The sequence below is a fragment of the Melanotaenia boesemani genome, chromosome 19, assembly GCF_017639745.1.
Source record: "Melanotaenia boesemani isolate fMelBoe1 chromosome 19, fMelBoe1.pri, whole genome shotgun sequence".
In the NCBI taxonomy this organism is placed as follows: Eukaryota; Metazoa; Chordata; class Actinopteri; order Atheriniformes; family Melanotaeniidae; genus Melanotaenia; species Melanotaenia boesemani.
In genome coordinates, this window is record NC_055700.1 from 12,634,664 (window position 1) to 12,659,290 (window position 24,627).

The window sequence follows — 24,627 nt, forward strand, 5'->3', positions numbered from 1 at the left end:
TTCTGATACAGAGGGGCACAGAGGTTGTCCGAGTTGGGGGTTTCCCTTTCTGTGTTTTTGGGTTGTTAACTGGCTGTAGATACCCAAATGAATGCTTCTCAAGCACAGAAAAAAGATGATTTTTCTTTCAACTTTTAAACAGTTAAGATTCTTACCCAAATCCTCCCATGTTGGAAGCTGCTGTTCCTTCTCCAAACACTTTACCAGTTGAGGAACACATGGGGTTGTTGAAAGAAGAGTTTGAACCAAATGAAGCTCCAGCACCAAATGCTGCGGTACCACCAAAAGAAGGGGGACTTCCAAACACTGGAGCACTACCAAAACCACCTGCAGAAAGGACAAAAAATTATGAAGACTTCTTAAGAGAACAACGTGGAAACATTGGGGTGTTGAGGTACTCAGTATCATTTCCAAGGACACAAAAAAGGTAAGCTGTGTTGCTGTTTCTGTACACATGTAAATAGGTTTTAAAAAGTGTGTATTAAAACAAGATTTTCTTGGTAATATAACAGTGAATAGTGTTATGTCCTACAGTGTACGGCAAATTACTCAGGATCAGCACACAATGACAGCTTACAGAGAGGACGAACACTTCACACCAATTCAAAGCCTCTGAGCAGCAGAAGAAAATGAGGGTGCTGAAATTACAGCCTGGCTAGCAGCATGCCCCAGTAAATAATTGATTGTGCTAATGTAACAAGATTACAGTCCCCTTACACAGGCCACCAATAGGGCATCAGTGTGCTGAACAGTTCCAATATCCCTGTAGAGCTGGATATTGTTTGGATGGAAGCAACTACTCATTACCAAGAATGGTAAAAATACAGTATTAGGGTTAAACAGGCTGTTTACACCATGTGGAGAAAAAGAGCTTATCCCACTTTTCAACTAGATAACATTTACCATCCTGCATTAGCCAGCACCGAAATACAACATGACCAGTTGCTGCATATGAGCTGTAACAGCTGACTGACACAAATAAACACTGTAACATTATAAGGATTGCTGGACATGTCAGTAAGTCCAATTCTAAAGGGGTTATTAAGACAATCTAATCTAAAAAAACAAACTAGAAACTTGACTGTAAAACATAACTCCTGTAAGGCACGCTGAGTCACAACCTTCTGCAGAACAAATCAACAGACGCAAACACAACATGACAGTAAAAAGGTGCATTTAAAAACTGCAGATATGGCATAGCAGAGGGCAAATAAACAATGAGAAGGACAGTATAAAAAGGGCATTCACTCCTTCAGTCAGTGAGCACAGGAATACAATGAGGACATATGACACCACTGTTAGTTTGTCTTAGCTGTTTTCAGAGTGAATAAAGAGAATTATGACAAGTGTGCATCATCAGGATCATCTTATGTAACTGCAACATGATTGTTAATTGTGGCATGCCTAATGATGCCATGAACGCACAAGAGAGAAGGATTAGAAACAAACACAGAAAACGACATAAAAGCTCAGTATCAGTGTTACAGCCATGTTTAAAAACTTTTCACTTTGTTTTCTTTAAACTCACCACAAAATGTCTGATACTCAAGAGCTACTTGAAAAGTTAAAGGACCTATAAACAGTCATATGACTGTGACCAAAGTCATCTGACTCAAGAGAGAAAGGCCATTTCACTCTCTCCAACCAAAAGCAAGAGTTTAAAAAAAAACACAAAAAAACAACTAAATAAATCTGAAAGCTGTCAACATTTGGACATATTAGAACAGAAGGCAATATAATGATACTTTTGAAACACTCAACAACAGGCAATACCAGAAACTATTATTTTTTAAAGGTCAAACAACCAAAGCCCATCACAAAAAACCTTGACACCTGCATTTCTCTCCTATATAACTAACCGAGGAAACAGTGTATGGAAACAAATCCAGTCGGAATTTCAGCAGGATAAATGTAAAATGTGACAAAGAAGAGCTTTCATAGTTTACTTTACTTTAAGGAAATAAAATAAAAAATAATAGAAGAAAATAATGAAATAAGGATGGAGGCACCATCTACCTGATTTTGCAGGTGTAGAAAAGGAGCCAAACCCTTGAGATGCCACGCTCCCTCCACCAGTGCTGAAGGTGCCACTGGCCTTCTGATCGCCAAAGGACTGACCAAAACCGAACGCCTTCGCGCCACTATTCCCAAAAAGACTGGTGGCACCTAGAAAAGAAAAAAAGACAGAGTACGTCATTTTCAAGAGCTATTAAACAATGAATTGTTCTAACTGCTTAGTTAGTTAGCATCCATCCATTTTCTATACTGATTAGTCCAATTCAGGGTTTAGGGGAAGCTGGAGCCTATCCCAGCAATAAACAGGCGAGAGGCAGGGTAGACCCTGGACAGGATGCCAGACAATCACAGGGCCAACACAGAGAAACAAACACACACTCATGCTCACATCCACTCCTAGGGACAACATGCATGTCTTTGGATGGCGGGAGGAAGCCGGAGTACCCGGAGAGTACCCACGCATACACAGAGAGAACATGCAAACTCCACAGCCCCAGCCGAGGTCCGAACCAGCGACGTTCTTGCTGTGAGGTTGCGATGCTAACCATCACACCACCGTACAACTCGAGTTTTTGTGATTTGTTACTAAATTTCCTGCAAACTCTTTAATAGAAAATGTAAACATACCAGTCTGAGTGGGCTGCCCAAACCCTCCGGTGGATACGGTGGGGCCAAATGGGTTTTTGTTGGCAGCATCTTCACTTGGTTTTCCTCCCAGTCCACTGAAGAATCCTCCACCTGAGGATGAGCCTGCTGTATTGGCTGCATTTGAACCAAACAGACTCCCACCAGTTGACGGCTGCTGCTGGTGAAGAAATGTTAGTCATACAAAAAGCGATAAAAAAAAACTACAGTCTCTCTCATTACAAGAACATGCCATTCATAGGTTTCTCTATAATTCAAATAGTAGATACCTGTCCAAATATGCTCCCAGGGGTAGATTGTTGGCCAAACACAGGGGTGGCAGAAGAGCAGCCAAATGCTGTGATGAAAGGTACAAAATAGTTAAGACCTGGAATATTTTAACCCTACGTTAACATATAAACTATGATTATATAGCTTCTAACTCTTCTCTCAATGCCATAGAAAAGAAGGAGCTGACTCTGGAAACTTGGGACCCTCATCCCACAAACTGTGTCTAAATGCTGAGCTAATACATGGTCATCAGCTGTTCACATGGACACAGCATTCCCAGACTGCACTGGGAATTTAAAGAATGTTTGGGAATGGGACAACTCCCTCCTACCCACTGAGGCTGACAGTGTACTATAAATAAAAACAGGTGTCCCATCAGCTGAAAAATGATGCCCTCTGAAATATTGCCACATCTGGCCTCAATCACCACAACATGTGCAAGTCAGCCAAGCTACTTCATCTTGTTCACATATCCTGAGCTGCAAACTGTCCTTAGAGACATAACAATGTAATTCATAGATTGTCAGATTGTGTTAGCATCAATGATAGCAGACGTGACTGTCAGATGTAACTGCTTGCTGCCTTAAAGCTCCAACTATAAACCACTTCGAGGGACAAGATGGTCTCTTACTATTTTACTTTTTATTAGTTTTGAGAGCCATCAAGTGTCAATTTTCCTGTCTAGAAATAGTCACAAATTTGATGTGAACCTGCTGAACTACTGCATGCTACAGGACATAGATATATTACATAAAAAACAGGGAAAAGGATATATTGAAAGACTATTAGTTCCAAACAGCAAATAGAAACTAAAAAAGGAAGACAAGTAACATCTAAACTCAAATAAATCCCAACTCGCACTCACCTGACGACTGTCCAAAGCTAAATCCGGAAGAGGACGATGTGGTGGTGTTACTTCCAAACACAGATCCTTGTCCAAATCCAGAGCTCTGGCCAAATGTTGGGGCTGTACTTTGTCCAAACAGTCCTGAACCAGTACTGCTGGCTGTGTTGGCATTGCTTGTGCCAAAAGAGAAGGAACTTGCGTTGCTAGCAGTAGCAGAACCAAACAGACCTCCTCCTCCAGTAGTTGCACTACTAGAATTTGCTCCAAATGTGGACTGGGTAAAAGAAAAGCCACCAGATGTTCCAGTGTTGCTGGCAGGCTGGCCAAAACCACTCATCTGACCAAACATGGATTTGCCGAAACTAGTTCCACTTGATGTACCAAAGCCAGATGAGCCAAATCCTGAGGAAGCTGGGGCTGAGGAAGCAGGAGGGGCAGCAGGCTGCCCGAACACAGTGTTAGGGGCTGTAGTTGATGCACTGTTTACAACTGTAGGGGTGGGAGTGGTGGCTGCAGGAGCAGCCGTGTTGATAACTGGTGTGACTGCAACAGAACTGTTGTCTGTTGTTGCAGGAGTAGAATGAGTAAATATAGAGCCTGGTTTTTCAGAAGTGGGCACCTGAAATGCTGCTGGGACCACCTGTGGGACAGGTGTGGCAGTGGCAGCAGTTTGAGCTGACGTGGATACAGGAGTATTAGCTGAGGGGTCGGGGGTGGCTTCTGCTGTGGAGGGAACATTGGCTGGTGCTGGAGGGGTTGCTTCAGCATGTGCAGTGATAGTGGAAGGAGGGTCTGGAGAAGAAGCAGTTGTGGCCAAAGGAGGCGAGGATGTTGGTGCTGCAGGTGTTGATGAGGTTGCTGTGATATCTGTGGTGACTGCATCAACTGCAGGCTGAGGTGCTACAGCAATACTGGTGCTTTCCACAGCAGGTTCAGCGAGAGGAGGTTCTTTTTCAGGGGGTGGTGTGGGTTCTGATGATGGTGAAGGAGCTTTTGGTTCCTCCGATGACTCTAAAGAAGCAGCAAGAAGACTACTGAAAGATGTAGGTAAAGCTGAGGGAGCTGAGCTGAATGGGGAAACGGAGAAAGTTGGCTTGGTGTTTGATTCAGGAGGTTTAAATAAACTGCCTGATGTTGCCCCCTTAGACAAATCTGCTGTTGTTAAATCTTCTGCAGACTTTTGGAGACCCACACCAAAGCTAAACTGTGGTGCTCCCTTGCCAAGTCCAGTGTCCCCAAAGGTAAATGCAGATGCAGATATTGTGGGGGAATCTTTGGCCTCTTCTCCCTGGCCTACACGTAGTCCAGAGAAACTACCCAGTGTCTCTCCTCCAACTATTTTTGGTGGATGTGGCTCTGTTATAAAAGCAGTTGTGGTGGAGGTGGGCTTAGCTGCTTCGCCTGATGTGTTTTGAGCTAAAGTGGGAGACCCAGTGCCAAAGCCAGAGGAGGGGGACTCTGAGGTGAGCGAAAATGAATCCTCAACAGTCTGGCCAAACACTGCCTTGCCATTTCCAACAAAGGAAAATTTATTCACATCTTTCACTGGTGAGATATAAGGGCAAAAAAATTATGAAAACATGTAAAACAATCTTATATCTGTTTTCATATCAAGCTACTGTGTTGTTTTTACCTTGTGATGTTCCAGCTCCTTGTGTGACTGAAGAAAAACTGAAGCCTGTCGACCTACAAAGACAACCATTAAAGACACAATGTCACAACAATTAAATTATCTTTGGCTTCTTTATTTTGATATGAGGAGATAGTTTCAAGGTTTTTATTCAAACTGCTTGATTTCATTATAATTATATTTGGGAAATTGAAGCAGTGACACTTCTTGACAATCAAAACAAACACCTTCTTCACCTGTGCTCTTAGAATAAGGAGAAGTGGGCTGAGGTAGCAAAACTATGGATCTCAGAATGGTTTAAAAAAAAAAACAAACAAAAACATAACATTACTTCAGTTGTTATCATGACTTCTGATCAAGCAAATGACAATAAACAATTAACAAGGTTGCAACAAATCCAACTTGATGGGATATGGTTATACTCTCCACATCCCAAAAACAAGATGCAAAATAATTATTTATTGCTTCAAGTATTTATGATATATAAAATAATTTTAACCACCACAGATGATCTCAGAATATTTCTAGAAATATTTAATATTTCCTATTAATCTTAAACTCACCCAGCAGCGAAGGAGAAACCTTTGTTGGTGTTTTGCTCTCCTGAGCTAGCGGGAATCACAGAAACATCTGTTCTGGACAGCTGACCTTAAGGACAAAATGTTTATGACAATCAATAAATGTGTCATTAATTTAGATTAGAAGACTTTACAGACCTATAACCAGTGATATTAAGTTGTAGACAGGACTGTATTTTGTTAATGAGTAACCAGATCAGGGCAATAGATAAGGGGTAACTACATTACTTCAGTTAGTGAATAGCACAGAAACACCTTTAAATTAATCTTTTAAGTGCAGACAAGTCCAAACATTTCATTGTTTCTGAATATGCTCAAAGTATATTCAACAATACTTACCAAACACAAAACCTGTTTGTGGGATGGATGTACTTTCAGTGGCCATCTTTTGGATACCTGGGGCATTATTCTGCAGAGATTGGTTTACATACAATTATAGCTCAATTTAATGTAATAGCAATCAATTCTGCAAGCTATTAAAGTATATCATTCAGGTTTCTTTGAACATGCTTCTACAGGTTACAGCTTAAATGAACTAAGCTAATATCAAGGCAGATTTAGAAGCAGATTGTATTGCATTACATCAGGACATTTGGGTTATTCTTACTAAAGGGGATTTGGACCTGTACAAGAACTAGATTTGTATGAGGAGTTCCCCTGTCAACCAACTGCAATTTGTAGCATCAATGTGGGAGAGACCTGAGACATTTCTCACCCATGCAGTTAAGACTCTGTCCTTCAGATGCCAAACTGTCAGCAATCTGCGATTTTTCACTCGCTAAATGTTCTTTAAAGTTATGGGGGGAAAAAAGGCTTCAATAACACGGGGCAAAGTTGAATTTTTAGTTTTTAAGTAGTAGCACACAAACAGCTGAAAACAGACCAAAGCCCTTTATTTGGGGGAATTCTTAATGCACAAAAAAGTGCATATGCTGACATTTATTTAACCTACTACTCTGTTTACAAAAATATTTGATGTTTGAGTGCATTTAAAAACACTAACAAGTGTCACATAGATGACAGCTACACACAAATGGAACGATGACGTACACTAAGTGAAGTGAATAACAGGTCATACTCACTCGCTTAACCTGGTTGGTAGAAACTGCTGCAAATGCTTGAGCTGTGGGATCTGGCACTGAAGAGCTGGGAAAAGTCAACAGAGGAGGAAGAGCAGAATTTACTCAAATATCTTGCTAAGCTGTATTAAATTAAATTAGATGTTCATGTTTCAAAATATATTGGTGACAACCTCTTACATGGACAACAGAAATGTGATTTCTTGCTCTTTACTTTGGCTTTGTCTGAGATTGAACTGGTTAATTATCAAGCAAAGGAAACCAAGTCTAATTTACCTAAAAGTAGCACCCAGATACTGTCTAAAACAAGTGAAAATACCACATGCACTAATAACTAGTTTGTTTTTAATATGCTTTTAAATAACGTAAATATGACTAGTTAATCAACCAAAAAGAAACGTGATCTAAAATAAATGTGTACGTGTCCACAATTTCTGTTCAAAGTCTGCATTAATGGAATTAGGACTAACACTGGATCAGCTATAAATGTTAGAGCAGTAGTTAAAATTCTGATTCATAAGAATCATATACAAGTCACAATTTTAAGCCAGAAATTGTCTCTTCTTCAGATTAGATTGCACGGAGGCCATATCATTTTAGTTTTTACCTGACGATGGAAGAAACTGGCATAGGTGGCCCTTTTTCCTTAAGCTCCTGAACATTGACTACTTGGGGAACAGTCTTCAAAGTGGACTCTGTCAAAGAGGTACTAACAACAGCTGGAACGCAAACAAAAGCATTTGAGTATTTCACACATAAATTGTACATATGAAATGAAACAAATGAGTCAAATAATATAATATAATAAATAATATAATAACATAAAGGTTGGTATCAGAAATACAGCAATTTCATGATGATTTGAACAAAGGTTTATGTCTGTTATATTCTTTAGCCTCAAAGACTGTGTCTCCCTCTGGTGGTTAAAAAGGGGTATAATAATGTATTTTCACTGTACAGCAATAAAAATGATGAAAACCAGGTTAATAAGTAAATGTTTTTTGTTCATTTTAACGTTTTCTTCCTACCTGTCTTTTGACTGGCCATTTGTCTGCGCAGAGCAGCAGTAGCTGCAGCCTGCTGAGCAGGGATGGTGACAGGTATGGCTCTCTCTGTTGGCGGTGCTCCATGCTTTACCGTCTTTGTGGCAAGTGCAGTGCTATCAGCACCGCTGAGGTTGATTTTATTGGTTGGAACTGAAATATTAGGAGAACTTTGTGAAAGAAAGCAGTTTTCAAGAGTTGAGAAGCTGAACCACCTCACAATGCATAAAACCAAACAACAAACAAAGCCTCACTTTGCCTTTGAAGATCTACATATGAATAGTTGGTATGATTTACTTACTAGGGCTAGCAATAGGGCTAATTCCAAAGCCCATACCCGGTACCGATGGAATTTTTGTTAGAGGGGTGGACTGGATGGCTCCAAAGCCTGGTTGGATAGAGGGGGTCCTCACCACCGTTAGGTGGCGGGGAGCAGTCAGTGCTGGAGCCACGGCAGTCATGGGAAGGGGCTGAAGTGGCTGCAGCTCCTCTTCTTCCAGCTCCAAGGTAGGCGGGTGAGGGTCAAGGGACTGAGAAAGGGAGGATGTTGAGCTCGCATCATCCAGGTCCTCATAATATTTAGGTGAAAGAAAGGCTGAACGAGACAGGTTGGCTGGAAGAGAAATAAAATAAAAAGATTTAAATTATCAAAATATTAGAATAAAGTTTGCTTAGATTTAAAAAACATTTCCTTTTAGGCTTTATTTATGGATTCTTTACTTGACAATAAACTTTATTTGCCAAGATCTTTGAAAGCTTAGATATATTTTAATCTTTAACCATTTGATGTACCTGGTGCAGTTGAGCGCACAGGAGGCATCTGTCCCTTTGAGAGGAAGTTGCGCAGTTGCGACTGCTTAGCTGGCGATATCTTGACTGCTGTACAAATATCTGGTGTTAAAATGTCAAACTTCACAAACGCAATATATTTTGCCATCTTATATTAAGATTTTTAAGATTAATATACCTGAAGATTTAGTCTTTGGAGGGGTAGTATCCAGTCTAGCTTTCATGAGCGAGTCCTTTAAACTCTCAAGCTCATTTTCCAAACTAAAAGAAATAGATAAGATATTTTACAAGGCTTTTATTTGTCACAATTTGCCACTTCAGCCCTATTTTTTACCAGCCCATACCCAGCTGTTGTTGCTCTTGCAGTATTTTGGTTTATAGTAGGAGTAGGTGCTTTGCTGTAGAGTCGCAGTGATGTGAGCTCGTGAACCAACTGATCCAGTCTGTTCTTCTGCTGGTTGATGATGTACAGGTTGTTGGAAAGTGTAGTGAAGAGACCCTCTCGCCCAGGTACAACCATGTGTCTGTGAGGAAGAGATGGAAATGATAAGTAATGTACAATATACAATATTGTCCTGACCAGATACTTAGAATTTTAGCGGGGTTAATGTTTTAGACTCACTTCTGCTTTTTCCTCTTCTCAAGGTGTTTCTCCCATTCCACATCCAAGACATCATTAACATCCTCTACAGCAAACGTGACATACTGGTACAGCCTGCGGATTTCCTGATAAAAAAAAACCAAAACAAAACAGACAGAACAATAAAGGAAGATACTGTGAACATGCAGGTGATTCATTATTCATTCTTGCTAAATCTGCTTGCGTCATCTTTTCTTCCATTTCTCACCTTGAGCTGTTCCTCGCTGCGTGGATCCAGAGGTCTTTTGTACAACAACTGTCTGTAATTTCTGTCTTTGCTCAGCTCACTCTGGATCTTTGCTTCCTCTGCCCCAGCAAAGCCCTCCAGCAAGGTGGTCTTTAGTGTGCCAATGTCCCCATGGAGCGACTTAAAATCAAAGGGAAAACAAAAGGTTTGATGAGAGGTCTGAACAGGTTTAGCAGCCTAGTAATTTTAAATTAATATAATCAAAAGAAGATGAATATAAAAAGTGATCTTTTAGCTGTTGTCCTCTACATGACAGCCAGTTGTTTCAACCATTTTTTGGGACTATAATGACCTTACATACACTATAATAAATACTCTGAATACAATATCCAGCAGTCTCCACTAAACTCTTTTTGGCACATTTTTTTTAAAACTAAATAGTAAAAAGAAGAAAGCCATAACACAGGCTTCATAGTGCACTCTTTTGTTAAAATGCAAACCCCCCCAAAATAATAAAAATGATCACTGAAAATATATTTACAGTCTCAAGGACAAGATGGGACTCGTGATATTTTAAATGAATATGACAACACTGTAAACTAACAGTGATTTTGTTATTCCTAGATCTCAGCATTGAGTTAGAGGCAGATGTGGGGGTTAAGATTTGTCTGGTGAGTGAGCTCTTGTTCACAGCCTCAGTTTCTAGTTTTTCAAACATGGTGTTACCTCTGTAGTTTCCTTAATCTCCAGGGTGAAAATGTGGAGATCCTCTGACTCTTTTCTCAACTCCTTCATCTCTTCGGTAGTCCCAACCTTAAAGTCGGCTTTTGCACTCCGTGCTTTAAGGTCATCCAACTCCTTCTGGAAATGAGCAATCTAACAGACAACCGCAGGTAATGTGGTTAATCATAAACCATTTGAGGTTTTTCAAGACACATTTCAACACATGTCACGCACACATTTTGTGTGTTACATGGCAGCCTAATTTACCATCTTTATTCGGCAATAAGTTCCATTAAAATATAGGAAATCCTCCAACAACATGTGCAATTTTTCCAAGTCCTTTCTAAACACTTGGTAACTACTACAGCAGCAGTTTCAAACAGCTGACTACATTGTTGCACCAGTAAAGCTGTAAAATGTGTAACATGGACATCATTTTACATATGTAAATATTTAAGGCACACCTGAATGAGAATATGAATAAGATATATATTTATTATGCTCTTCCAATTTAAGAAAACTAAACAAAACTTAACACTACTGGGAATTTCTGCCAACTAAGCAGCTTTGCTGATGCCCTTTGTTGTTACCCTTTCAGAAAAGGGTGACAAAGTGACCAAGCCAGTGACTTTTTGGACAAGTCTTGGCTACTTTCCATATCCTAAAGGACAAAGTCTTGCTTTCTTGAAGGATAAGCGCTCTTCCAATGAGTGGCAGAGGGCCAAAAGCAAATTCAGACAATTGCAGGGCAGATATAAATGGGAATCAAATGTGCAAAAAGTAAACACTACATAAATCTCCAGTATTGATTTGATAATATCTCATACCTCCTCCAAAATACCAGTCATGATGGGATCAGAGTCTTTCTTTTGTTGAAGCTGTTTCTCCAGGGCCTTGACACTGACTGCTGCCTGCTACAAGAAATAAAAAATAATTCAAAACACACAGGTATTTAAATTTTTTTTTCTCTAATGTTTTACACCTGAACACAACTAACCACATTTAACTTAATTTCTCCTCATATATTACACCTAAATAAAATTTTACAACTCAGGTGTAAAGTAAACTGATCAGTTTGTGAAAACTGATCATTAACACGCATCATAAGTACTGGTTGTGAAGCAGACACACATTTACACACATGAAATGAAATGCTCTTATTCTCACTGAGAAGGCAGCACAGTGTCAGATGATCATATCAATTAAAAAGGATGAACCTTTCAAAAAGTAAAAAGGTCAGCAGGATGAATTTAAAGCTGTGAAGCTGCTTCCTTCTAAACAAAGAAGGAACCATATCTGAAAAATATCAGCCATCAGGTGAACAGACAGAAAGCAGGATTAAAATCTCACAGCTTCTAAATGGTAAGGAGAGATAAATATTCACAATATGCCCAATAATTTCCATCCATGCATTTTTAGTTGTTCACTATCCAGATTTCCTGCCTATAAATTCTCTACTCTCTCTCCACTCCGGTGCCAGGAGTTAAGGGTTAACATCAGGTTTTCTGTAAATGTAACTATAAACGTGGTATCCACAGAAAGTCCAGAATCTCAGCTAACAGCCCAGTAAAACCATTTCCCGTTTGCAGGAGTTTTGACGGACAAAGAGAAATGTCAGTTCTTTTTCTTCTTTCTTAAGTAGTAGTCTTATAGTTTACACCTGCCAGAGAACTGAAAATGTATTTCACTATGATAAATATATCTTTCTAAATGTGATCCAATGTTGCTAATGAAATTAAATTAAAAAATATTTTAAAGCCATCAGTTTTTTTTTTCCAGTCTAATTCCTGTTTAGGGGAACGTTTAGTTAAACCCAGCTGATGTGTTTCTGAGCTAACTTAAAAGTGAAACTTGTTCACATCAAACGGGTCATACCTGTGGAGCTTGAACACGTGTCTGCGCAGCAGGAGCAGGTTTCTGGGCAACTGTAGTAGGTATGTTGGTCTGAACATGGCGCACTGGGGCTGAGAAACAATAATAAAATAATGCATCATAATGTTTTTATAACATATAACATATAAAAATATGATTTACAAACTTGTTCATAGGAGACTTCCTTACCTAAAACTGCTGGTGGCTTATTGGCTGAAAGTGGAGGTGCAGTCAAAGTACTGGAGCTGGAAACAACAGATTTGGGCAGCGACGAATTAAAAGTAAAAGCTGGTGCTGCAGTTTCCACAGCTGAAAACCTTAAGAAACCACAAAATTATTTGTTTACATTTGTATTTATATGAATAATAAGTTCCAAATCTCTGTCAAAATATCAAATATACAGGTCAGTACCTCTCATTTAGATTAAGTTTCACTGTAGGTGGTGAGGCAGCAGCAAGGCTCTTTGGTGCCGGAGCTGGAACTGGGACTGACACCACTGGAGCTTTGATGGGAGCAGTGTTAAAAGAAAATGCTGAAGGTGCAGTGGGAGTGTCAGAGGGAGGCTTGGCGGCAAAAGAGAACCCTGAGGATCCTGAGCCAAACACTGCAGATCCCCCCAGAGAGAAAGCTGAAGGAGCAGAGGTTGTAGAGCAGGTAGTTGGGATTGAGAAAGTAAAAGCTGATGAGGATGATGACACAGGAGCTTTAGGGATGATGCTGAATGGGGCAGTGGAGGAAGAAGCAGCCAGAGCTGAAGAAATGGAAGCAACTGGAGCACCAATGTTTGAAAATGCTGCTGGGGTAGGGGTAATTGAAGCAGCAATTTTAGGTGGTTGGGTTGCCAACGAACCTGTGAACAGAAATGAAATTCCTCGTCACTGAATCTCATACAAGTTGATTTACTGTTCTCCTTAAGCACGGCTTGCATTGTTCAAACTGGTAGTTTAAACCTAGCCAAAAGGACAGCCACATATCCAGTTAAAAACATTTAAACACTAACAGCTGCCTTCAGATGCATTAAATCAGGGCTCCAGACTGTGACCAAATGGTCGCATTTTGCAACTAAAATGTGAAACAGTGCGAGTGAATTTTTCATCTACTCATGCAATGGCGGCCAATACATTTGCCGGTCTTTTTCTTGTAGTAGTTATAACTGAATTTATTTTGTCGCTTCCCTCCTAAGCCCAGTAGCTCACAGTAATGCGCAAATTAGCTGCTGGTTAGCCAACTCTAACTAACTTCAATACAAGAAAAGGAGACAAACACCAACAAAACACATAACAGCAAATGTGTGTGTGATCGGGGACGAACGAGCACTGTGATTGGTTTATGTGTGAAAATAGGCGGGTCTTGGGGGAATTTATTATTCCTCGGTGTTGCCAACTTAGGGATTTTGTCGCTATATTTAGCGAGTTTTCAGACCCCTCTAGCGGCTTTTTTAAGCGACTACCGACAAATCTAGCGACTTTTTCTGGTATTATCGGAGACTTTTGGAGGCTGACGTGAATGAACGTAGTCTTCTCATCCCAATGAGAAGCGGGTGCTGTGCTGTGCTTGGTCTTGCAGCAGCAGCAGTTGCATTCAGAGCAGACGACGTTCACCTCTGCTTCATGACCAGGCTGAAAATGAAACGTACAAAGCTGCTGCTAGATGATCCTGCGCAGGTTTGCAGTCAGAGTAATGTCTATTAATGTAGTGTGTGGACAAAAATATTTAAAAAGTTAAAAGTGATGTGATGTTCCAGACTCCTAATTACAAAACAAAATACACTTAAATTTATTTTGCTGTTCTAAACATTTTTAGGTTGTCTTTTTATCAATTTTTGTCTTTCACACGACATCCCTCTCTATGGCAACATCCATTACAACTATATGTACTAGGCTGATTATGCTAATTAGCAACTTCTAGCGACTTTTAGGACAGCCAATAGCTACTGTTCTTATGGAGGAGTTGGGAACAGTGGCTGGAGAGTAGCATCAGTCCCTGAAGCTGTTTATTTCCAGGAACTACATGGACAAGTCATACCATGCCCGTTGGGGGATGATGGTGACAAAGTTGCCATTCTGCTTCAACTACAAAGTGAAAATCAAATCAAATCTGATTTGATTTGACAAGTTCTATGTCTTCTTGTTTTGTATTAGTGCGGCCAGTAAGATTATTTTTTTTTATGTCAACTGCTGCACAAATAAAATGTGCAGTGTAAACATTGTAATTTCTGAATTTATTATTATTGTGTATTTATCTCTAATACAGTGAAAATGAGAGGAAATGTGAATATTTGCTTTGCAAGGCCATTTCAGTGTGCGCCCCTAAATTTTCTGCTTTCACTCCTAAACATTTAAGTTAGGGGCCTCTGTGCTCCTTGTAAAAAAAGTTAGTCTGGAGCCCTGTAAATATGCCAATATATGCCAATAGCTTGCAACATCATTGCAGCAAGGAAATTAGCAAACACTGCTCTGCAGCCCTCGCAACATCTTATCCACCCTGTTTACTGGTTTTCTCACCTGGCTTTGGCAGTCTCTCCCCTTCCAAGGCCAGGGTAGTACAGGGTGTGACTAGCTGCTTAACCCCCGGATTGAAGTTGAGCATAGCAAACGGACTGAGTAATCCCTCTGTGGATAGCATTAGCATTACAGGTGCTGGAGGAAGGGTCTTTTCGTCAGCTATATGAAAGTGGAGAAAATGTTGATAAGTTAGGCAGACACCGATTCATCTTCTACACAATTCATTGTTAAAACATTTTTAAAAAATTGCTGCCATATACATATGAAACCAAGCTGAATTCTCAAATTAAATTTGAATTTAATGTCTTATTTTCTCACCTCATATATTGCAACCCATCCAAGATTTTGCAGTACATACATACATGCATTACTGAGAAAAAATATTTGGCACTTTAATCAGCTCTGTTCTTCCAACAAACACTGTCATATGAGCGAAATGAAGAGTGTCTGCACTCTACATTCACTCTGTTCATTAACACAATGTGCTGTTTGTCATTGCAAGTGCTAAAAGCTGAGAACATTTATGCACAAAGACTGAACGTTAGAATTGCATCCACTTCATTGACCTTAGTCCTTTTTGCCTAGTCTTCAATTAAGACAGGCACCAAGAACAATTTTAAGAAGCCTGAATTGGTAAAACACAGCCCAGTCCTGTTCTTTTCCTGCCAAACCCTCAATCCTTTTTCTGCTCCTCACACTCACTTTTCTGCATTTTCCAAAAATTCCCAGTGAAATATGGGCAATAAACCAAATTTAGTCTAAGCCACCATTTAAATAACACATCAAGACTCATGATCCAAATTAAAGATGCATTAGTCGATTTGACACTCGTCACCTCAGAAACATTGGAAAAGAGGCAGTAACACTCAGTTGATGAAAAATGCTGCTCTTTCTCAGTGTACGTCTGTTTAACGAACTTGCATAATCTTTATCTTTATGCTCTATTTCTTTTAAACTTATGTCCCTTCCATGTGCTGTGAAAATGCTTCCAATATACAAACATGAATATAAATAACTGAATAAAAGTCAGCAAAATATACAGACAGAAAACAGATATAAATACTGTAAAAAAACAAATATGCATAAACAGTCTACATATAAGAATGCACATCTTATCAAGAGTGATGCAAAGAAAAACAAATAAAATTTAAAAAAGACAATTTGTAGCAACTACTGGGAAGTAAGTCCTACTGAAAAGTAGGAAGGTAGAAAACAGACGAAGAGATGAACGGTAAACCTCATCAGCATTCTGCTAAAAGATTGTCTGGGCTTTGTTGTTTGTTTTGGTCCTCTAGCTTGTCTGAGTCATTTTAATGAGAACATTTCTTTTTTTTCCACAGATAACGCTCTTATTACCCCTCCCTTTGCTTAGCAAACATAATGCTTCACTCTATATATAGGTTTTGATCAGGCTACAATCATGTTGCTCAAACTGCAAGTTCTCTTCTTAATGTAGAGGGAGTTTTGGAGGTGAATGGGGAGAGATGTGACTAGACAGCAACAGCAGCAGCACTACATGAATGTCTGGCAGACTGGGCCAGTTGAGATAAAACAGCGCACTTAGACGGTAGCTTATCACTATTCTTTACACACGCTGCAATACAGCACTGCAGTGGAAGCTGTATGCACACAGCAACCTGATGATTTGAGCTTCGTCTGATCAATAGGGGAGTGCTTGACAGAAACCATTCTGAAACTATAACAACGAGAAAATGAAATGCAGTACAAAAGATAAACTGTAATGAAACAGAACTTAAATACAACAAAAACTAGAGTTTACTTTTGCCTGGTGGAAGGGGGTATGTTAATTCAAGACTGGATGATGTGAAACAACTTGATTACTGAACAAAGGAGCATCATCATGTGTCTTTCAAGTGATGGTATAGCAGCTGTCACAGCCCAGTGCTGCAAGTCAAATGCAGACAGTCAATATCTGCTGGATGCTGATCAGAGCTGCAAAAAGAAGACTCGTGTGGGCTTCTGCTGTGGATCATTTGATGAAGCCCCTTTTCATGGAGCATTCAAATAAAAAAAATTATATATTCATTTCTGAAAAATGTTAAGCTAAACTGATGGAAATAATTTCCATCTATTTAGCTTAACATATTTCTGCCAAAGTAGGTTAGACCCACCTTCATCAGACATGCAGAAAAAAAACATCATGCATGCAGAAAAAGCATGCAGCTTTATTGGGTAATTTAGCTGCATTAACAAATTTAAATATTTGGATATGTTAGGTCTGCTGTGAGAGTAATGACTGTGAGTTATTTTTGTACACATGTGTGGAAAAAATAACTTTTTTCCTGCTTTAATATTCTAATAAACTTTATGCATACGTAAACATTTTACATTAAGTATTTAATAAGTATTTATAAGTATTTGAAACTCAAAATGTGATCAGTGGTGAAATGTGTTTGCCATAGCACCCTTTTTTTTCTCTGTTAAACCAGCTTATTTTCTAAAGAGCTTCAAAATGATCTTGTGGAGAGGGTTACTAATTAATTTAGGATTAATTTCAACTTACTTTTTGCATATTATATGCATGTTGTGTAACTACATCAATTCTGTTTCAAGTTTTTGGTGGACTTCTGCATCCTGTGCGGCCTTTTACATTTTTTTTTTTCAAAGAAAAGTAGTTAAACAGAATTTTAAGAAATTATTTTCACTTGAAGTCTCTGTTTTGATTTATATAATTGTAATAAATAAAAAGGCTTCAATAATCTGATTGTTTCAGTTGTAAGCCAACTTGCTCTGTACTTGTGTTTTAATGAATGTTTGACAAGACCAAGACTGATAAAAGCATTTAACATTTATTCCAACCATCTCTGAGTTCTGGTTATTAGCTTCTACTCCGTAGACTGAAAGCCAAATATACTTACTGATGTGGATCTCTTGCTGGCTGGTGTAGTCTATGGCTAAGCCAAGGGGCAGAGTATCTTCATTTGTCTCAGTTACTGGAAGCTCAGCCCTACTTGCATCCTCCAAGATCCAAAGTTCCCACATCTAAAAAGGGACAACACAGTTAACAAAAGGCACAATCTTTAATTACTCCATTTTCTTCTTTTAATTTAAGATAATTTCAGTATTTTATAAGAATTAAATCTATTTTTACATCAATAAAGATTACCATCAGTAGCAGCTTTAATTAAAGAAAACCTACAGCAACACAAACCAGTGAAGATATGAGATATTATTGGTTGTGCCTTAGGGAAATGTAGGTCAGTATTGGGGGGTTAGATTTTTATAACTGCAGACAATGAAAAAGGCAAAATATCTGAGTAGGAAAAACTCTGAACACTTGTTTTGTAAACCTCATGACAGATGATGCATTTAAATTCATCCAACCCTTATCATTTCTACTTATATTCAAAAGTCACTGCTTTACATATGTAACATTCTCAGGCTTTGTCTAAATGAATTACCTTGTCATCTTGCCTGGCAATGACGCTGACCTCAATAGAAGCTGCTGATGCCGCAAGCACAAGGTCCCTGAATTTAACACAATGTTTAAATTATACAGCAAAAGATTTAAAGCAATGGAGGACATGTTTTATCTCACGCCTATTAACTGTGTTTATTCATACCAGTCCTCTATGTGACTTAGGAAATAGTGGTGCTGTCGCTCAGTGCAGCTGCCGTACACACTGTCACCAAAGTTCAGATACTTTGTCTCCACTTTTTCATCCTTTTTCTGCAAAAAGAAAATACATAAATTAAAAGAACAGCTAAATTTGTTATCAAGTGATAATTCACTATACAGCTGAGATATATGTTGGTTGCTTATCACATTTCACCAGTAAAGGACCCACTGACATTTAACATCCAACTCAATGTCAAATGAATGAATTTCTCTTTTTTTGTGTTAAAAAAGGTTTTTCAGGGTCTTCTGAGGAAAACTTTCTGAACTGTGAATCAAATACACATGAAATGACTCAATTAATATAAACAAAAGTTTTACGTGGTGACTAAACAGCATTATAAAGCTACATCAAATACAAATAAATCACTTTGTGGTTACTTGCATAAAGCATCCAACTTAAATAACAGAACTAACAAAAATCAGCACGTCAGGTGAAATTCAACACCACACAAAAAATGTAATAACACTGCAATGCAGACCATCTCTTCCTCAAAGGTACAGTACAGAACCTGGCAGAGGATCAAGTTGCTGCATTTGTTTCTTCAGTTTGGTGCTGTGAAACTGAAGACTGCTGCTACCTCACAAAAATCCACGTATGATTAAGTGAATCAAACAGACCACAGATGCTTGCTGTACTCACAGGGAGGGAAATCAGCACTAGCTCAGGAGGGGTCTCTAGAGATCCATCGGCAGCAGCATATGCTACTGCAAACACATAGGTTCTCAACCAGAGCACATCCAGAGCTGCAGGGGACAACAGAAAGAGAAACATCAGCCACAAAGGACAAAAGTACACAGACATTACACCATGACTCAGGTTCTTCTGTAAAAGAAACCATGTTTTTTTTTTTTACATGAAACACTAACATTATTCACTGACAATAATATGTCAATAAGAGGAAGACCAGCTCAGTATTCTGGAATTAATTTTATGTCTTATTTATTTTAATAGTTTCAAAAGTTGCAATCTGACCTTTGACAGGTTCTTCAGAGGTGTAAAAGTGTGGACATGGGATAACTTTTTTTTCTTCTAGCGCCTTTTGAACAGAGGAGAAAAATTAGTAACAGTTTTCCAAGACCAAGAATAATTTAACTTTTCATCTTTATGAATGAGGGATACTTACTGGTGTGTACTGAATGACTGTGGCATTCATTGTTCCTGCAGCAACCTGCTTTCCTTTTGGACTCCAGCAAACTGTGTTGAATAAGGAACATCTGAGCCACACCTGTTATACGGAACACGTCAATAAAAAAATGTTATGAGTTGTACTTACTGCAGGTGATGCCACTTGAAGCGGGTAGCTGGGCCTGCATTTTGACAACGTCCGTTACTTCCAGAACCATCATGCTGCCATCTGACAAGCAGGCGGCCAACATGGACGCCTGAGCAGGATTCCACTTCAGGTCGTGCACTAAAGTGTCAGGGGGCACAGCTGCCTGAAGGGACGCAAACGGTAACTTCTGTGGTCTTGCCTAGGAAGAAAAAATAAAATAAAACACATAGTTGGATACTTGAACAGAAAATATAAATCCCATTCAATCAGCATTCGAAAATTAAAAAACGGTTTTAATGCTGCACAGTTAAACTGAACTGAACAACACATGGAGGGAAATAGTTATAAAGTAAATAAATAAAAAAAAAGAAAGGGTGTACTACAACCACACAAGACTGTTACTTATTAGGACCTACACAAATCTACATAACCACCTCACCAGGAGACTACAGTCCGATCTAAACTCGGATCAACTGCATCAATCAAATTAAAAACTGAACGTCTTTCAGTTAAATGAAGACTAAAATGAAATAACAGTTTTTGGAGCCAAGGAAGAAAGATTAAAAGTCAGTACTCAGCTTTAAACATCCAAGTTCGAAACTTACAACAAAGCCAGAAACCTGGGAGTAGTCATGGACTCAGTCCTGAATTTTAGCCAATGTATTAAAATAATTGTGAAGTCAGCCTATTATCACTTAAAGAACAAATCGAGGTTTAAAGGACTGATGAGTCAGCAGGATTTAGAAAAACTTGTCCATGCATTTATCCTCACAGGTCTCCCTAAAAAGTCCATCAGACATATGCAGTTAGTCCAGAACGCTGCTGCTCGAGTCCTCACTAAGACCAGGAAAGGGGATCATATAGCTCCAGTCCTCAGATCTTTACACTGGCTTCCAGTCTATCAATGAACTGACTTCAAAATACTGCTGTTAGTTTACAAAGCACTGAATGGTTTAAGACCAAAATACATTCAGGATCTTCTTGTTCACTATAAACCAACGAGAGTCAAATCTAGAGTCAGAACTAAACGTGGAGAGGTAGCGTTCTGCTTTTAAGCTCCTCACTTGTGGAACAAACTCCCAGAAAACTGCAGGTCTGCTGAAACTCAGCAGTTTTAATCACGGTTAAAACCTTTCCTATTTGCTGCCTTTTATTAAAACAACTGTTAAAGTCCCTACACTGGAACTTAATTTCTTGCATTTTATCTATTTTATTTTAGCTTTTTTCTTTCTGTTTTTATTTAACTTTTTATTTCTTTTAAAGTTTGTGTTAATGTTACTGCTTCCTCCACCTTTTATGTGAAGCACTTTGAATTGTCTTTTACATGAAATGTGCAATAAAAATAAACTTGCCTTGCCTTACTTTGACAATGCAGAACCAAAGATAAAAAGGGGAGAGTATGACTTATTTCCGCTGATCAGTAGGTTCCCCAATGGCATTCATTATTTTAATCACTATTTTGATTTGAACAATTGTTTACTAGATAACTTTAGTGATATGAAATGAATAACTACTATTAAGGGATGGCCATTTTGAGTGATTTTTGAACTAGTCAGGCCAATTAAAATAGATAAGTTGACAAGCCGTGATGTCATCATGACACCATCAATAGTGAAATGAAAAATACCTTATCCCTAAAGGGAAATTGTAAAAAGAGTGTGAAATGCTGTTGTTAGAATGTGTGTACTCTGCACAAAAATGTTTTTTATTTTGTTTGTGTAGTTTTTTAAACAGTCTGTGTGCTCTAGTGACACTGTACAGTAAGCAGAAGAGAAATTGGGTCAGGGAGATGCTGGGATAGAACCACGGCTGGTTGCTTCAAGAGGCTATAGCCTCTCTCTATGGAGCGGCTGATTTAACAGGCAAACTAAACACTACACTCACATGAGCGTTCAGCTACAACAAAGTTGACACAGTCAATTGTTAAAAATAGCAGCCAATTTTGAGCGCCAATTTTGACTAGTTGATTAGACATGCACATTCCAGCTACTAATACAATAAGCTTTGATTAACTGATCAATATCTTATTCATAAAATAGATGCTTAAACCTGTCAATAGCTTTGCTCTGAAGCTAGTCACTCAAATTGTTATTATTTTTTTTTAATTTAGCAGCACATGAGTCATTGCAAGCAAAGCAGATAATGAGTTTGTAAATCAGAAGGGAATAAACCAACACTTGGGTAATCTTTTTTATTTGGAAGTCCACAGATTTGGAATACTTTGTTAACAGGAATAAAAATGAAAACAATCTTAAAAGCTTTCAGCTCTCAGATAAAAGACTGGCTTCCATGAGGGCAAATCTGTAAACATTGAAATATGCTGGTTTGAACAGCACATAATACTAGTTTATACTTTTTTATTCAATTTTTTTATCTGTGCTACTCATTTGTTGTAGTTTCGATAATTCTTCCAGTGTGCTCTCTGTGTGGTGCTGTCATTACTTTGTTAGTTTCTCTGCCTGCTTTGAAATGTTTCACCTAACCTGAGACAAGCCTACAGACCAGCCAAGGCTTTATGTCTCATATACAGTGCAACTGTCTTTTCATTTTAATGCAATACTGTTTTTATGATTAGTCTCTGTTGGATAAATTTTTTCAAAAATAAAAATTAAAAACCAATAGCAGCACCATACATGACCATACTCTTCATGTTTGCCTTGCCAGCCCTTTTTTGTATTAAAAACAATGATGAAATAAGCACTAAAACCGTTACCTTGTTCATGAAGGTGCGGACATCATAGAACGTGAGGGATAAACCTGCCTCCTCAGAAATGCCACACACTGACAACGTGAGTTCATCACAACTGAGAGCCAAGTGGTGCAGATTTAGTTCCACAGTTACCTCAGCCAGCGCTGGTGTCCATTTGACTAAAAGACATAGGAAAAATTTTGTTAATTTCAGTAAAAAGAGGTTACAAACTGTGCGATGTTTGGCTGTGCCATATAAAAGAGGATCAAGGTGAAAGGACCGTCAGCATATCCTTGATTGTGGGAAAAAAAAAATAAAAGAATGTAGTCCTATATCAGGCAGTGAAACTGCATAAAAGACCACCTCTGATGTGGTTTTGCATCCAAACACAAAAACAAATGACTGATAATGTCAGATATGTTGGACTATTAGCCTGGAGTGTGCCTGCCATTACAATCTACATGTACTCACCAGCCCACAAGAATGTAGTAAGAGTAAGGGCTTGAAAAACAAAACACTGGTTATTGTATAAAACCAAAACATGGCTGTGAACACAAACAAAGTGAGCTAAATACAATTTGAAATTGGCAAATTTGATTGAGTTGCAACAGCCAAAGTGTAACCAGGATAATCATATCTGTCATACAATGTGGGTTGCCATTTACTTATATGACAACCAAAATTGCAGTGTGAAGTTACCTTAAGAGGATTTCTTTTTCATCATTCAATAACACAACGGCACTGAACAAAACTCAAAAGACAAAAATGCTGATTCAAACATATATATTCATGTTCTTACCTATTTCGTAGGAGTTGCCATCAGATTTATCAGCAGCCAGAATATCTTGAGTTAAATATACTTTAAATGTTGTGTCAAGCCCCACAAATGTTAAACCATATTTGTTTGAGATGGTAAGCAGACTAGATCTGTCTCTTGGCAAGTCTTCAGAAGGCTCAAAAACTTGTACTTTCTTCATCTGACGAAACTGAAAATCCTAAAATGAAAAACAAGGACTGTTACTTCATGGTGGTCCATTATATCAGCTAACCATACCTGGCTGTCGACTCTAAAGAAAACGGAACAACAGAAAAGGAAACATTTAATGAAAGATTTGTTTCTTCTTTAATTAAAATAATCCTGAACATAAAAAACACGTTTTGTTTTTTGTTTTTTTTTTAAATATGATTCCATGTTTCAAGCATGAAACATGAGGGACCACTCGTGTCTCTTTAAACGTATTTTGTTCTACGTTGTCTTCAACACACTCCTCAATCTGGCAAAAAATTATTGTAAACATGCTGAAAGACATTTCCTGTACACTTGGAAGGCTCATATCCCAGCCAAACGTTTTAAACTGTGTGTAGCATTAAAGGATAGGTTAGCATTTTTTTTTTTTATCATATCTACTATCTGACCGTTGTTATTAGCAATTTATATTAACTACAAATGCAGTCAGGTAACGTTCAATTGCTTGACATAAGAACGCTCAACTAAAGATCCTATTATTATGCTAACTGCTACAGTGCTAGCATATCTGGCTAAAAACCTTGGCTAAAGTTCTTCTGCTAGCTTTCAGGTGTGAAATTTAAAACTCTAACTAAGGTATTTCACTTTTAATTGTGTAAATGTTTAATGCGCTTGTGTAAAGGGTTTATAATCAACTATACTGAAACTTAAAACTCGAACAGCTAGCTAACTAGTTAAGCTAAGCTAGTAATCGCTACAGAAGACGAACTGACGCAGTAGTTTCAAAATGCTACACAAGCCTGTCAACACAAATTGTAGTTGGTAAGAGTCTACCTTCATTTCCCTCTCGGGAGGGGAATCTGTATCGTCACTCATTTTAAAGGACAGAAGCTGGTGTCTTCTGTGAAGATCTCTTGTATTCCTTTATTTCCTATCAGTGTGTAGCTAGGACGAAGTTCAAACGACTCACATCAGGACAGCTTAACACACGCCGCGCGGTTTTGTCGTACAGAAAAAATAAGGATGAAAAGTAGATGCCAGAACAGACCGCAAAATCGATCTCCACCAAAACTTTCTTAACGATGAGGGTATGGGCCCTGCGATGTATACACTTGCGTTATAGACAGAAAGCAACAGAAAAAAACTAAATGACTCATATAAACAACTAATCGTCGCAAGAATTTATTTGATTTTATTTATTTTTATCACCAGCATCAGGTAACAAGTTAGATTT

The 24,627-nt window shown here is 38.5% G+C and overlaps 1 protein-coding gene across 6 annotated transcripts in view; it reads right to left on the reverse strand.

Moving 5' to 3' along the window:
* Nucleotides 1-24,410, reverse strand: part of nup214 (nucleoporin 214) — a 29,597-nt gene extending 5,187 nt beyond the window's left edge. For 2 of the 6 annotated variants that reach the window (XM_041969906.1, XM_041969911.1), the window contains exons 1-33: nt 24,228-24,410; nt 23,226-23,421; nt 22,451-22,605; nt 19,738-19,936; nt 19,588-19,658; nt 19,437-19,500; nt 19,104-19,207; nt 18,408-18,517; nt 18,246-18,312; nt 17,703-17,826; nt 14,824-14,982; nt 12,731-13,169; nt 12,509-12,636; nt 12,323-12,411; nt 11,275-11,361; nt 10,451-10,600; nt 9,746-9,904; nt 9,520-9,623; nt 9,242-9,421; nt 9,076-9,158; nt 8,901-8,987; nt 8,410-8,721; nt 8,094-8,261; nt 7,673-7,784; nt 7,069-7,132; nt 6,326-6,395; nt 5,972-6,056; nt 5,412-5,464; nt 3,797-5,323; nt 2,931-2,998; nt 2,644-2,821; nt 2,017-2,166; nt 156-327 (exon numbers count right to left, since the gene is read on the reverse strand). In XM_041969906.1, the coding sequence (XP_041825840.1) occupies nt 156-327; nt 2,017-2,166; nt 2,644-2,821; nt 2,931-2,998; nt 3,797-5,323; nt 5,412-5,464; nt 5,972-6,056; nt 6,326-6,395; nt 7,069-7,132; nt 7,673-7,784; nt 8,094-8,261; nt 8,410-8,721; nt 8,901-8,987; nt 9,076-9,158; nt 9,242-9,421; nt 9,520-9,623; nt 9,746-9,904; nt 10,451-10,600; nt 11,275-11,361; nt 12,323-12,411; nt 12,509-12,636; nt 12,731-13,169; nt 14,824-14,982; nt 17,703-17,826; nt 18,246-18,312; nt 18,408-18,517; nt 19,104-19,207; nt 19,437-19,500; nt 19,588-19,658; nt 19,738-19,936; nt 22,451-22,605; nt 23,226-23,421; nt 24,228-24,269 (5,756 nt within the window). In that variant the 5' untranslated portion in view covers nt 24,270-24,410. The remainder of the gene's footprint in view (nt 1-155; nt 328-2,016; nt 2,167-2,643; nt 2,822-2,930; nt 2,999-3,796; nt 5,324-5,411; nt 5,465-5,971; nt 6,057-6,325; nt 6,396-7,068; nt 7,133-7,672; nt 7,785-8,093; nt 8,262-8,409; nt 8,722-8,900; nt 8,988-9,075; nt 9,159-9,241; nt 9,422-9,519; nt 9,624-9,745; nt 9,905-10,450; nt 10,601-11,274; nt 11,362-12,322; nt 12,412-12,508; nt 12,637-12,730; nt 13,170-14,823; nt 14,983-17,702; nt 17,827-18,245; nt 18,313-18,407; nt 18,518-19,103; nt 19,208-19,436; nt 19,501-19,587; nt 19,659-19,737; nt 19,937-22,450; nt 22,606-23,225; nt 23,422-24,227) is intronic. The other 4 variants (XM_041969912.1, XM_041969909.1, XM_041969910.1 and 1 more) reach the window with 4 other exon arrangements.
* Nucleotides 24,411-24,627: the final 217 nt, after the last annotated feature.